The 15,975-nt window shown below is 42.1% G+C and overlaps 1 protein-coding gene across 1 annotated transcript in view; it reads left to right on the forward strand.

The window, feature by feature from the left end:
* Positions 1-15,638, forward strand: part of MRPL4 (mitochondrial ribosomal protein L4) — a 31,896-nt gene extending 16,258 nt beyond the window's left edge. Inside the window, exons 5-9 of the mRNA XM_082256244.1 lie at positions 1,151-1,268; positions 7,763-7,869; positions 12,669-12,778; positions 14,362-14,435; positions 15,442-15,638. Of these exons, the coding sequence (XP_082112370.1) occupies positions 1,151-1,268; positions 7,763-7,869; positions 12,669-12,778; positions 14,362-14,435; positions 15,442-15,587 (555 nt within the window). The 3' untranslated portion in view covers positions 15,588-15,638. The remainder of the gene's footprint in view (positions 1-1,150; positions 1,269-7,762; positions 7,870-12,668; positions 12,779-14,361; positions 14,436-15,441) is intronic.
* Positions 15,639-15,975: the final 337 nt, after the last annotated feature.

Consider the following 15,975-nt stretch of genomic DNA (forward strand, 5'->3'; position numbering starts at 1 on the left):
AAATCAAGGTCCTGGAGTCTGGAGGATGAGTGGAGAGGCACAGAATCCAAATTACATGAGGTCCAGTGTGAAGTTTCCACAGTCAGTGATGATTTGGGGGTCCATGTCATCTGCTGGTGTTGGTCCACTGTGTTTTATCAAGTCCAAAGTCAGTGCAGTCCTCTACCAGGAAATTCTAGAGCACTTCATGCTTCCCTTTGCTGATCAGCTTTATGGAGATGCTGATTTCATTTTCCAGACGGACTTGGCACCTGCCCACACTTCCAAAAGTACCAATACCTGGTTTAATGATCATGGTATCACTGTGCTTGATTGGCCAGCAAACTCTGCTAACCTAAACCCTATAGAGAATCTGTGGGGTATTGTCAAGATGAAGATGAGACACCAGACCCAACAATGCAGATGATCTGAAGGCCGCTATCAAAGCACCCTTGGCTTCCATAACACCTCAGCAGTGCCACAGGCTGATTGCCTCCATGCCACGCCGCATTAATGTAGTAGTAATTCATGCAAAAAGAGCCTTGACCAAGTACTGAGTGCATACTATACTGTACATGGGCATACTTTTCAGTAAGCCTTTCTTTATTGGTCTTATGTAATATTCTAATTTTCTGAGATTCTGAATTTTGGGTTTTTACTAGCTGTAAACCATAATCATTAAAAGAAAGAAATGCTTGAAATATATCACTCTGTGTAGAATTAATCTATATAATATGAGTCTCACTTTTTCAATTAAATTACTGCAATAAATTCGCTTTTTTATGATATTCACATTTTTTGAGATGCACCTGTTTGTCAGAAAGACCAAAGTAAGAAGAATAATAATATATAGGGGCCAGGATATTTCAAATCTAACAGAGGTTCTAAATCTTCCCTGCTGCGTCCAAAACTGAAACAGAAAGTTCTGGCTGAAATTGAGTTTTAACCACAAAATAGTTTTCCACATTTATTCAGTTTAGTGGATTTCTTGGCTTCCCCCAACCATCACTGAACCTTTCCATCTTCCATACATTTAACCACAACTTGGTGTGGCTTCCTCCCTGCAATCTTCTTAATCTCATTTCCCTCTCACTGACAGCTGCTTGGATTACACTGTTGCCCTCCCTTAACAAGCTCTGTAGTTATTATATGAAGTATTTTCTTCTTTCAGAGTTATGCCAAGACAAAGACACGAGCTGAGGTCAGAGGAGGAGGGCGGAAGCCTTGGGCGCAGAAGGGAAGTGGACGAGCTCGGCAGGGAAGCATCCGGTCACCTCTGTGGAGAGGAGGTCTGTATTTTATGTCAAATGTGATTTTTTTTTTTTTTTTTAAAACATTAAAGTTTTATTTGTAATAAATGCTTGCTAAAATATTGTAGCCCTTTATCCATACCATACACTTACAGGAACTCTAGGCTGCCTCATCTTAATTAGAAGAATATTGGAGGTTTGCGGGGAAATTCCCTCATTTATACTTACCTAGGTGGATGCAGCATTGGTCCCCTGGCACCCCAACACTGAGAACCGAGCAATCGAACACCGCCGATCATTCGGTTCTGACAGCTCCCCGAGGAGCGACCTGTTCTGCCCCCTCCTCGCTCATTGGAGCGCTGGGGTGTGGAGGGGCAGGGAGTGGCTGGCTCAGGCTCTCAGCGGCTCACTGAGAGGCTGAGCCGGGTGTCAGTCCAGGCACCTGGCAAATCCTGACTTCGTAGTCGTGATGACACAGTGCCTGGACGACTTCTGTGACGTCAGCAGAGAGCGGACTTCAGTCAGCTCCCTTCTGAAAACAGGTCACAGAAGTGCAGAACAAACTGCACTCCTGTGATCCATAGGAGTAAAGGCCCGTACACACGTACCGAATGTCGGCCGAACGATCGGCCGTCTTTTGTCCGGTGCTGTCCTGTCGGCTGAAAAGTGCTAAAGACTGCACACGAATTTTGTCGGCCAACAACAGCCGACTGCAGAAGTGATGTCATGTGATGGTTAACTTTCCGTGTGTTTTTTCTTCTCTGAGCATGCCCAGTCTTGCTCATCTGCTGTTTGTCGGCCGAATTCTGTACTGACTGGCGAACAATCGGCCGTTCTGGTGTTGGCCAACAAAAATTTTAATACCTGCACACCAGATTCTGTTCGGCCGAAAAGTCGCAGTCGGTTGTCGGAAGCATCATACTAACAAGCCGACAATCGGCCGATCGGTCGGTGGCCGAATATTTACGGCCGACAATCGCTACGTGTGTACGGGCCTTTAGAGTTGCACGATTCTGGATAAAATGAGAATTTTGATTTTTTTTTTTTTGTTTAGAATAAAAATTACGATTCTCAGCGTAACATCATCTTTTACATTATTCATAAAAATTGGACTAATTGTGTGCGGAGACGGAGCTGTCAGATTCCCGCAGTCCTCTATGGGGGAATCGGATGAGAACGGGCCGTCTGTCTGTTCTCATCCGATCCGCCAGATGGATGGAAAATAGGGTTTCCATCCGTCCGGATTTGACGGACAGGATTGGATCAGATTGCAGCGGGTGTCAGCTGACATGTCTCCGCTGACATCCACTGCCCCATCGGCAGATCGATCCCCTCTGAGCAGAGAACAGAGCTCATCGGAAGGCTGATCGTGTGAAAGGACCCTTTGAATGTAAAATCGTCAGGCAAGTCCATAGGATTTCAGACTGCAATCAGGCTAAAGGTGGTTCGCTTATTTAACCCCTCGAGTGCTGCATGCAGATCCCCTGTGTGCACACAATAAGGTGGCTGCTTACCAGATACAGAGTATCAATGGGCTCATAGAAACATAGCCTCCATAGCAAAGCTGTGAGATGTTCATCAATACAGCAAGCATCGCTCAGAACTGCAGGACAAAAACACCACTCCTACACCACGCCGGGATCCGGCAGTAGCTTCCAGCGTCAGCCACAGACTCTCCGCAATAACACCAGGAAAACCAGATGGAATGCAAATAGGAAACAAAGCAGCGATGGTGCATCACCTTTTAAATATTTATTTAAAACAAACGGTTGCACTTACATTTAGATGATGAAAACTTCGCTAAACAGACAGATTATTGTACGGATTGCTTGGCTGCCTGCAGTGCGGACCGAGCAGCGTGGCGATACAGCCCTTCACCCAACGCGTGCCGTGGTTTAGTACATGCCCTCCAAACACAGCCATTTCTAAGCTAAAAATCCTTTACAAGGCCCCCAAGAACTGAGCTCAGCTTGAGCTCTGGTGTCATGCTCTGCCCTCATCCAGGCCACCATCTGATGAGAGCGCCTAATAGCCTCTAGCAGCTCTGTGATTGGATATTGGGCTGGCTAGTGCAGGGCATGGCTAAAAAGCTGGAGCATGTGCAGTCCCCAGTGAAATTTAGTCAGGCTAGTTTACTAAGGCCCCATTCACACTTGTGCGACTTTAAAGTTGCACGATTTTACCGCAATTTTGACGCAACTTTGTTGCCGCAATTTTGATGCGAGTTTGAGTGGGCTTATAATGTCTTTTCCTCAAAACGCATCAAAATCATGCTAAAAGTAGTGCAGGGAATACTTTGAAGTTGGTGCGACTTCAAGTCACACAGATATGAATGGGGCTCATTGGAAATAATGGAGAATGACTTGTGTGATTTTTGCAGTCCCAAAGTTGCACAAGTGTGAAAGGGGCCTTAAGATAAACTAAAAAATAATGGTGCGCTTTTCTTTAAAGAATGTAAACAAATATAACGAAGTGCTACAATAACATTTGAATAAAATCAATCCAGCTGAATTGAGTGAATCACACAGTTTATAATGAGCCAACTCATACAAGCTGTGTGCATGAATTGTGCTCTGATTGCAAAATACAAGTGTATACAACACAGTGCAAAAATAAAAATATCAAATAAAAAATGAATATATAAACACATTCATAAATAAAAATGACAGGGTCTCAGTGCAACGTATAAAAATTCACAAGCTGCCTTGATCTCTGTAATAGGGATATATTGTGTCTGGTAAAAGGCCAATCTTATCTTGTTGATGGAGCACTTTTCTCAACCTTTGAGCACTGGTGGACACGGCGTGGAGCATTCGATATGTATGCACTTTTCTATCTGCTATGTGCAATTTTGCAAAGTTGTGTTGTTGATTCATGATTTTTTATACATTGCACTGAGACTTTGGCATTTTTATTTATGCATGTGTTTTATATATTTTTACACATCATTTTTTTATTTGATATGTGTATTTTTACACTTTGTTATATACACTTGTATTTTGCAATCAGAGCACAATTCATGCACAGCGCTTGCATGAGTTGGTTCTTTATAAGTTGTGTAATTCACTCAATTCAGCCGGGTTGATTTTATTCAGGCCCCTTTCACATGGGCGGTGCGCCCGACGGACTTCGTTTTGCTCAGCAGGGATTGATCCACCGATCCTCACTGAGCAGGTGGATGACAGCTCCATCTTCGATCTGTGTGCAGAGAGGGAGCTGTCAGATCCCAGCTCTCCTCTATGCAAGATCGGATGAGAATGGACCTCCTGTCTGTTTTCATCCTATCTTATCCGACCGGATCCTCCAGAAGGATGGAAAATAGAGTTTCCATCCGTCTGGATTTCATAGACAGGATTGGATCGGAGAGCAGCGGGTGCCAGCGGAGATGTCTCTGCTGACATCCACTGCTCCATAGGGGTGCATGGAGCATCCGATCAGGTCCGCCTGAAAAACTGACAGGTGAACCGGATCGGAAAGCCGTGTGAAAGGGGCCTTATTGGAGCACTTAGTTATATTTGTTTACATTTTTCAAGGAACAGCGCACCATTATTTTTTATTTTACTATGTATTCCTCTTCCAGGATTTCAATTGCAGCAGTTCCACATTAGGCCATCGCAGAGATACACTTTTTGTTTATTTTAATTTACTAAAGGATTTGGGAATCTTCACTAATTGTTTGTTCAGTTAAGCTATCCAATTCTATTGATTTCAGGAGAGTCCTACTCTGCTACTTGTGCAGAGATTGTGGCATCGCCTCTGTAGTGAATGATTTGAGTCTTTTTTTCCAGTGTGGGTTTTCACCCCACCCATAACCTTGGCCGGCTTTAAAACTTGTAACCAAAACATCAGATTTTTCTGCTGCTTTGTTTTGAAAGACCGCTATGTTACAGGAGAGCTGAGAGTGCAGCATTACAATAGAAAATAGCCATAGTATAAGACTCTATTATTAACCACTTGACCTCTGGAAGATTTACCCCCTTTTATGATCGGGCCATTTTTTGCGATACGGCACTGCGTTATTTTTATTTCAGTTACTGACAATTGCGTGGCAATGCAACGCTGTACACAAATATATTCGATATTTTGTTTTTTACAAACAGAGCTTTATTTTGGTGGTATTTGATCACCTCTGCATTGGTGTTTTTTTTTTTTTTTTTTTTTGAGCTATAAACAAAAGAAAAAACACGATCATTTTGAAAAAATATATATCCAATAAAAATTAGGTAAATTTAGACCGATATGTATTCTGCTACATATTTTTGGTAAAATAAATCCCAATAAGCGTATATTGATTGGTTTTCATGAACGTTATAGCGTCTACAAACTGGTATTTATTTATGGAATTTTTCTTTCCTTTATTTAATTAGTTATGGTGGCAATTAGCATCTTATAGCGGGGATGCGATATTGCGGCAGTCAATCCGACACTGATACTTTTGACACTTTGCGGGAACCAGTGACACTAATAATGATCAGTGCTAAAAATATGCACTGTCGCTGTACTTATAACACTGGCTGGGGCGGGGTTAAACTTCTAGGGCAATCAAATGGTGAACTGTGTGCTAAGCAGTGTTTTTGTGTTGAGTGTGTGCTGCTTTTATTAGGGGAAGAAGTGCATTTTATTCCCTGCTTTGCGGAGACACAAAATCCATCCGTTCCCTCCTATCAGAACAGAGATCTGCCTTGTTTACATAGGCAGATCTGCATTCTGTGTGTTTAACTTATGATCGGCGGGTGCTGGCGGACATCCATTGCCTTGCACCCGCAGAGCAGCTTCTCCTATGATTAATCACAGCAGAAGTGACCCACCGGTGGTGTGCACGTGTACCCCCTGTAGGTGGAAGTGCAGAATCACATATGTGATTCTGCACAGGAGGACCACCCTGTAGCAATAAATCTGCTATAGGGTGGTCCGGAACAAATTAAGATACATGTTACAAGTGACTGTCACTGCAGAATTCAATGCACCTTATAAAGCACTGTCATTGTAGGACAACTATGGTATAAAGCAGGGGCCTTCAAATTATGGACCTCCAGTTGTTCAGGAACTACAATTCCCATCATGCCTAGTCATGTCTGTGAATGTCAGAGATTTACAATGCCTCATGGGATGTGAAGTTCCGCAACAGCTGGAGGGCCATAGTTTGAGGATCCCTGGTATAAAGCAATGTAGTGAGAGAGCAACTTTGTATAGACTGAAAACCAACCCTGCAGCTTTGCACCGACTTCCCTAGGGTGTTTTCTCTTAGCTTAACATCACCATCTCCTTTTCCAGTCCACCACTTCTGCCTTGTGGAAAATGCAATGCTAAATGCTTTAGTGACCCTAATGCCAGTACATCTGCCTGCTTGCTGTCTTCTCCTGCATGTGAGCTGAGCTTTACTGAGTACCATTGTAGGATAGGTAAATATAGCTCTGGTGTTCCAGCTAGCTGCCATTTCAGCTAGGAGGATTGGCGACATACAAGCTTTGTCATGCAAAGATACTTACTTTTGGTTTTACAGGATAGGTTTTCCTTAGGCACCCTATGTACCTTCCCAAAGTATCCTCTGCTTATTTAGGTCACAGAAGATTCTTTTTCCAACTTTCTGCAATAGTTTTTGAAACGTTTTTTTTTTTCTTGATGCCAAAAGATGTTTTTGACGTATAACGAGGATTACAAAAGACTTTCGAAAGCCTAGCCACCTTCTGGTCCCAACAAAGGGCTCAGGGTCTCCATTGGCAGATGGATTAGACTATTATTTCAGCAAAAGTCAGTACAGGACAAAAACTACTTGTTAGAATTAGAGCTCACTCTACGAAATTGATGACTACGTCATGGGCGGAGGTAGCAGGTGCTTCAAAAAATAAATCTCTAGTGCTGTGTTATGGTCCCCAAGCTATGCTTTTGTGAAACCCTACTGTGTGGAGCTGCTGTCCAGCCAGGACTTGTCCGTGTGAAAGTAAGGTTTTGCAGGCTGTGTCCCCCCTTAAGGTTTACTGATTACTTGTGTATCCTTTCAAACCTATGTTAGTATTACAGATAACTCTGTTACCGAGAATCTTCCAGGTCACCCAGAGGTTTCCATCTTGTGGTGACAATTGTATGGTTCATTTTTGTAATTTAAATTTCCCCTTGTGCACATTTGTAATTATTCTTTCCTTCATTACAACTGAGGATGAGGGGACAGGCAGGATTTTTACTTTCTGTGTTGAAGGCAGGGCCATGCATCTCAAATAGCTGTTCTGGAAGATTCTTGAAAATACCATTAGAGTTAGAACAAAACATGTTTTTTTCTTTGAGACCCAGCAATGCCAGTCTTCTTTAGAAGATGCTAGTTTTTATGGCTAGTACCTGACCAACAGATTAAATAAGTTTCAAATCTCATCTGGGGTCTATGTGTTCTCCCACCAGATTTAAAGGGCTCAGATAAGACTCTTGCAACTATATAGGAACCTTTTACTAATTTTTTTTTTACACAAACCTTGTTTGATTTTGACCTATGCAACCTCCTCCCCATTTAAATTGTGTCCCATGTTTTGTATTGTGTACAGGTGGTGTAGCCCATGGTCCTCGTGGCCCTACAAGCTATTATTACATGCTGCCCATGAAGCTCCGAGTCCTGGGATTAAAGATGGCTTTGACTGTAAAACTTGCTCAGGTACAGTACAGTGTCCTCCAGGCCAAATAGCTGTGTGTTTTTATATGGTTTATATACAGTATCTCACAAAAGTGAGTACACCCTCTCACATTTTTGTAAATATTTTATTATCTTTTCATGTGACAACACTGAGACTCGATTCACACTAGAGCGACTTGTCAGCCTGACAAGTCGCGCTCCCTCGCATTCCATTGACTGCTACAGGACCCGTTCTAATAGGAGCGACACAAGTCGCTCCGACTTAGAAAAAGGGTCCTGTACTACTTTGGGGCGACCTCGGAGAGACTTGCATAGACTTCCATTATGTGAAGTCCGTGCAAGTCGCGCCAAAGTCGCGGTGCACGGGACTGCACAAGTCCCCCCGAAGTAGTACAGAGTCGTGCCGCCCCAGTGTGAACCGACTCTAAAGAAATGACACTTTGCTACAATGTAAAGTAGTGAGTGTACAGCTTGTATAACAATGTAAATTTTCTGTCCCCTCAAAATAACTCAACACACAGCCATTAATGTCTAAACCGCTGGCAACAAAAGTGAGTACACCCCTAAGTGAAAAAGTCCAAATTGGGCCCAAAGTGTCAATATTTTGTGTGGCCACCATTATTTTCCAGCACTGCCTTAACCCTCTTGGGCATGGAGTTCACCAGAGCTTCACAGGTTGCCACTGGAGTCCTCTTCGCTCCTCCATGACGACATCACAGAGCTGGTGGATGTTAGAGACCTTGCGTTTCTGCACCTACCGCTTGAGGATGCCCCACAGATGCTCAATAGGGTTTAGGTCTGGAGACATGCTTGGCTTGATGCTTGAAAATGTCCAAATTGGGCCCAATTAGCCACTTTACCTCCCCAGTGTCATGTGATTCCTTAGTGTTACAAGGTCTCAGGTGTGAATGGGGAGCAGGTGTGTTAAATTTGGTGTTATTACTCTCACTCTCTCATACTGGTCACTGGAAGTTCAACATTGCACCTCATGACAAAGAACTCTGAGGATCTCACTCTGTGATGTCATCTTGGAGGAGTGGATGAGGACTCCAGTGGCAACCTGTGAAGCTCTGGTGAACTCCATGCCCAAGAGGGTTAAGGCATTGCTGAAAAATAATGGTGGCCACACAAAATATTAACACTTTGGGCCCAATTTGGATATTTTCACTTAGGGGTGTACTCACTTTTGTTGCCAGTGATTTAGACATTAATGGCTGTGTTGATTTTTTTTTTTTTGAGGGGGCAGAAAATTTACACTGTTATACAAGCTGTACACTCACTACTTTACATTGTAGCAAAGTGTAATTTCTTCAGTGTTGTCACATGAAAAGATATAATAAAATATTTGGAAAGAGTTCGTTTTATAACACAGATGGATGCCTATGTGTCCTAAAAAGTGTATTTCAGGGAAAAAAATAAAAGAAAAACATATGACGTACATTTTTGTAATGCAGGCACACTTCCTCTTTTTTATTCCTTGAAATATGTTAGAACATTCCTTTTAACCACTTCAGCTCCAGAAGGTTTTACCGCCTTAATGACACGGCCATTTTTTTGCGATACGGCACTGACAATTGTGTGGTCGTGCGACGCTGTACCCAAATCAAATTGATGTCTTTTTTCCCCCACAAATAGAGCTTTGTTTTGGTGGTATTTTATTACCTCTGAGGTTCTTATTTTTGCGCTATAAACAAAAATCCCAACAATTTTGAAAAAAAAAAAAAAAAAAAAAAACAATATTACATTTCCAAGAATTAAAAAAAAAAAAATCTATTTTTTTTTTCATCAATTTAGGCTAATATGTATTCTGCATATTTTTGATAGAAAAAAAACCCTAATAAGTGTATTTTGATTGGTTTGCGCAAAAGTTATAGCGTCTACAAACTATGTGATAATTTTATGGCATTTTTTTTTTTTTATGGCATGTTTTTATTATTTTTACTAGTAATGGGGGCGATCAGCGATTTTTAGCGGGACAGCAACCTTGCGACAGACAAATCTGACACTTTTTGGGGACCAGTGACGCCAATACAGAGATCAGTGCTAAAAAAAAAAAAATGCACTGTTACTGTATAAATGACACTGGCAGGGAAGGGGTAACACCAGGTGTGATCAAGGGGTTAAGTGTGCTCCTAGGGAGTGCTTTCTAACGTTGGGGGGGAGTGGATGCACTAGAGGAAAAGAGAAATGTATTTCAGCTTAGCTAGGCTTTGACTGTTTGGAAAAATAAAAACTGCGCTAAATATCAAAATCCTAATAGCTGCAACTGAAATGTGACAAACATATGTATAACAAATAGTGGGAAAAAGCTGCGCTAAATGACATAGACCATATATGATAGGTCTATTAAATAAAGTGGTAGGTCCCAGAAAATAATAGTCCAAAGTATTAGATGATGAATAAACTGTTAAAGTCCAATCCAACACGACACAGAAAAATTCAATGTGAATAGGTACTGCTTACCAGAAGTAGCAGTAAAATGAGCGTTGGTGTAAACAAAAACCAGACCAGTGGAACTTTGTAGATGACTCCTGTCAGATGTTCTCCATTCAGAATTGTGAATCGGTGAATATGGTGATGAGACAAAAAATGTACATAGCGTGATACTGCATAAAAATTCTAATCACCCGTGTGAATGAAGAAAATAATAGGTGTACACCACCACCAACATAGGCCGCTTACCAGAAAAAAGAAAAAGGTAAGCATAACATATCTCAGTGAAAGATTGGGAATGAAGAACCACCTCCGTGATATCAAAATAATTACCAGATATTAGTGGATCATGCGATATAAATCACTCAAAGGAATAGAGCCACCACCAGAAATTCCTGCTTACCAGATATCAGCAACCAATTGCATGTATCAATCAGGGAAACTGATGTATGGCAATCCACAGGTGAATGAACATAGACACTCCCTTGGCAATAAAGCTGATCCGCACAGATGCTCCGCGATATTGCATAGGATAAATAATAAGGGGGGGAGAGCCCATAGCGTAAAACCATTTAATAAAATAAATAAAACCAAAAATTTGCACTTACAAAAGTACACAGGAATAGCGCTGAATTGGAGCCGCCGGCCAGTCGGCTTCAAACACCCGCCTGAGTATCGTCTTGTCTCGTAGAGGTGACGTCAGCACGCCGCAACCGACGTACGTTTCGTCATAAATGACGTTCTCATTGACTGTTGACTGTTTGTTTGTGCTTAGAATTACAGGGAGGTGATGCCTTTATCATTCCATGCAATATCCTACCCCCATTGTGTTTAGCTGGTTAGTGGGCATGAAGGAGAAGGGAGGGAGTGGGCTGTCCTTTACCATTTTGTATAAGCCCACATGTGACTCTAGCAGTGTTTCTCAACCTTTTTTTTCAGTCAATGCGCTCTTGAAAAGTATTTTTCAGTCTCGAGGCAACCCAGTCTAAGGTTTGGTTCACATTACTGCGTGTCGCAGTGTGCTTGCAAAATTGTGTTCCTTCCAGACACTCAGACAAATGCTCTGTCCTTTTAGGCCCCTTTCACACAATCCGGGACGTCAGGCGGACTCCGTTAATCTCAGCAGGGGATCGATCTGCCGAATCCCCGCTGAGCAAGCGGATGGCAGCTCTGTCTCCGTGCTGTGTGCAGAGACACAGCTGTCAGGTCCCCGCTGTACTCTATGGGGGAATCGGCTGGAAACGTACCGTTGGACGGATGGAAAATAGGGTTTCCATCCATCCATATTTGAAGGATCGGATGTCAGCGGACATGTCTCCGCTGACATCCCATGCCCCATAGAGATGCATGGGGCGTCCGTTTAGATCCACCAAAAAAACTGACAGGCGGATCTGATTGGTCCGCCTGTGTGAAAGGGGCTGTGTAAGGGGATGTACACACAGGCTGAAAGTTTCCTGCTGAACTTACCATTTTTGTACAATTTTTGGCCCGTGTGTACACAGCCTAAGGCGCTCCGGCTGGCAGTCACACTCTGATGTCATCAAGTACAATACATGAACAATAGCCCTGCATTGTACGTGAGAACAGCAAGGGATACGCTCCCACAACCGAGAGTGTCCGCTAGAAGAGTAGAATGTTGGAGCCTGTCGGAGTCAGGGATGGTGAGTAAATACTCCTTATTCACCCATCCCTAGAGTAAACAAACATGTAACCCTTGCAGTGTGGCGGGGAATTTTTCTGTAATTCCCAGAGTTCAGCTTTAGTCTCGGTTCACACTATTGCGATGCGGGAACACTGCGAATACTCTGCGTGTTCCTGCATCGCATCCGCAAAACAGGCAGATCACACTGCCATATGCGATATGCTGGGGGTGTCAATTCGAAATTAACGACACCCCCTGATCAGATCGCAGTGCGATCTGACAGTTCGCACAGAATCGGATCGCACTGGTGTGAACCACCATGCGATCCGATTCTGCTGCTGGCCAAAAAAAGGGGTCCTGTGCAAGCTCACTGCGATTGCGGTGCAAATTCAGCCATACAAACTGTATGGCTGATTTTGCACCGCACAGACCTCGCATGTGATTTTAGGAGCAGTGAGCTCCAAATCATAAGCGATGTCTATGATCGCATTAGTGTGAACCGGAACTTAAGGGTTAAAGCCTAACTCCAGTCATTATGCATTGTGTAGGGTAAACTGCATATAACTTTTTAACTATGTGTAGGTCAGTCCGCATCAATCTAACCTAATGTCTGCAATATGAACAAAGATGTCAATGCTCTTCAGCTGCAGATGTAATCTGAAATATGTATGACATGGGGTCCTTAGAAATGTCGTTGTTTTTTAGCAGAATATTTTTGAATGTTCCTGTCTCTCTCTCTCTTCAGAATGACCTCCACATTATTGATTCCATGGACATTTCCAGCCCAGACTCTCAGTATCTCGTTGATCTCTTTAATCAGCGACATTGGGGAGAATCAATACTTATTGTTGATGTGTAAGTATCTGACCAATATTTTGCTAGTAATGTTTTAGTATGCACATGTGAACACTAAGGCCCCTTTCACACTATTGCGATGCAATTTTACTGCGATTTCGCGGCACGATTTTTGCCGCAATTTTGAAAGCAATGGCAAGGCTATATGCCTCAAAACACATTAAAATCGTGGCAAAGTAGTGCAGGAACTACTTTGAAGTCAGTGCGACTTCAAAACGCACTGATATGAACGGGGCTCATTGAAAATAATGGAAAACGACTTGTCATGCGATTTTGCGGTCCAAAATCGTGGGACAAGTCGCACTAGTGTGAATGGGGCCTAAAGGCAACTGATGTGTATCTTCTGTATATCCATTTTCAAAGTTAACCTGTACCCAGACAATGTGCAGTAAAGTATTTGCATATTTAGAACAAGCACTAAAAGCATTTTAACAGCTTGCTGCCCTTCCACTGTACATTTACTATTGATAGGTGAGACAGCCGGACTAGGCGAGGTACTGGTATGTCGCCCAGCACACCCTCTGGGGGTACTCAGTGGCATGCTCCCGTGACTGTTGTGTTCCCCGGACATGGCGCTTGGTGAGCGGCCTGGGTATCATGTGATCGTTATGATTGATTATAGCGATCACATGATTACAATGTAAGTAAAACAGCCAAGAATGATTTTGCTTATTATTGTGATGCTGTGTATGGCCCACAGCTATCACATGGTACTTGGGCCAATCACAGCACCCTGTATCATGTGATTAGCTTTAGCCAATCATAGCATGTCAACAGTAAGTAAGCTGTAATGAATGGAAAGCCATTTATGATGGTTAACTATTGCTTATAACAGTGATCAACACTGTTATAAGCAATAACAGTGTAAAAAAAAAAAAAAATCAACCCCCCCCCCCCCTCTCTCAGAGTAGTACAGTGTCACTATAGAGTTTAATGAGTAGACTTGAACTGATATAAAGAGCGGCATGACCACTATATTGCACAGCTAAACAGGAAGTGCAGCGTGACCTGAAAAAATTTAACTGCACTTCTAGATTTCTTTTTTATCATTGGTCTACAAATTCGGGGAAATTATCAACCTCCAAGATAAAATGTGATGATTCTTACATATTTTGATTAGAAGAATTCGAAAACAGGTGGTCAGTGTGCTAGTTGGCTAAAATTTTCAAGATATTTCGCAATAAAGATTTATACAGAGGTGAGTATATTTACCTACAAGGGAGGGAGGTGTCTGATGATCGTGATGCCTCATAACTTCTCTACAAAGTACAGTAGAATAATGAAAATGGTACCACATGGAAGTGTATAAATTTATCTGCACTTTGCCCCCGTTCACATTGGTGTGATTTGAGCAATAATTGCACATCCCCCCCCCCCCCCCCCACGTAATTTTAATTATTTTGATGCAATTTTTACCTGAAGCTGTATCTTGGAAACTGGAGCCAATTTATATTTAGGACTTGTTTTTCCTTTTATTAGTGATACAATTCTGGTAAAATGTAGCTACTTTCATTTCCGAGGCCTTCTCCTTGTATACCAGTGCATTTATTCATTGTTTTCTCTTTGAATATTCTGTTTAACAGCAATGAAGATATGCCTGAAAACATTCTCAGTGCAACTGCAGATTTGAAGAAGATTACTCTAATCCCAGCTATTGGTAAGTGTAAGGAGTTTGTATTGATGGGTAATAAACCACTTCAGCTCCACACCTTTGACAACCTGACCCTCTGGCTTTAATACTTGACTAAGTCACAAATCCAGAAGAGTATACACTAACTATGGAACTGACTTGACCTGGACTTTTTTTTCTGCTGTTAGGGATGTTTGGCTTTTTTTTTTTTTCTTACCTTTAAATGTCTTTGCCTATTAGCCTGTGTTTCCATGCACACATAGGCCTTTAGAGGCAGAACCCCCCCACAGGCAGTGCATCCAGGAGCAGCAGCGTTTTAGCAGAGATAAACGCTTGACGTGATAAACCGCATGTGAATGCATCTAAGGGCTAGGCGTGTTTAGCGTTTAAGTGTTAATTCATTTCAATGGCTAATTATTTTATATGATCAACTAAATTAATGCCCAAGCTCTTGATGTGCCTAAACACGTTACACAAATTTACAAGCGTCAGGCATTTTTTTCTGCCAAAATTTTGCTGCCAGGAGGAAAGGGATCTAGGAGAGATGGCAAAACGTCCGGTGTGCATGAGGCTTTAAGCCCAATAAAGTATCACATTATCGCTTTATATTCCCTTACCCCCATTTGGTATGGTCTTTGAGCAATCCCTTGAAATGCACCCCCCATCCCCTTAGTGCTCTTTGCTGGCAAAGCAAAATAACAGTGACACCCCTTATCAATACCGTTATCACACACACTTGTATTGCAGAGAAGGGGGGAGGGCTTGTCCAACCAGGTCTGTTACTGAGTGCTATTTACCAAGAGTGCTGAGTCCTCTCTTGTGTGGTTTGGTCTGTCCAGTTATAATTAGACACCCTGTGCAGCTTCTCAAAGGGAAATTGAAGGTAGGACTCTGAAGATGAAAATAGAGGCTATTATTACAGTGTCTTTAAGATTGTATGAGTATTTGTTCGCCTTTTACTGGGCTTTAAATGTGCCACCAACATTTTTCTCCAGGAATTATTACAATTATGGCCTCTTCTCTCCTCCTCCAGGTATAAACGTGCACAGTATGCTGAAATACGACACTGTCCTGTTAACAGTCGGGGCCGTGGATTTCTTAGAAGAGAAACTGCTATTTCAAGATATGCGCTACTCCGGCCTGTACAGTTTCAAGTACCCTTACAGTGACTTTCCCTAACGTCTGTGCAATATTTAGGTTTTGTATATAAGACTTCTTTTCTGAAATAAAAAATAATGATTTCTTAGATTCCTTTTTTTTTTTTTTTTTTAGAAATTGTAAGTTTAGGCCTTGTTCGTCGGGGCTTCAGTATGTAAAAGACAATGCTTACAGAAAGTTTCTGCAAAGTATTTCCAATGGCTTTTGCTGGCTTTAAAAGTAAAAGTGTATATGGCTAGCGCTTAGGATTATGTAGAAAAATTATAAATACTTAATAAGCTGCTGCTGGTAAAAAAGGAGGTACCTTTTTAAAACAGATAAAATTATTAGAGTACCTGCGCTGCTTATCTACCATAAATTAACAAGTTTTGAGCACTATAATTTTGCACTTGTTAGTTTATGGTAGATA

The sequence above is a fragment of the Pelophylax lessonae genome, assembly GCF_965119305.1.
Source record: "Pelophylax lessonae genome assembly, chromosome: 4".
NCBI lineage: Eukaryota > Metazoa > Chordata > Amphibia > Anura > Ranidae > Pelophylax > Pelophylax lessonae.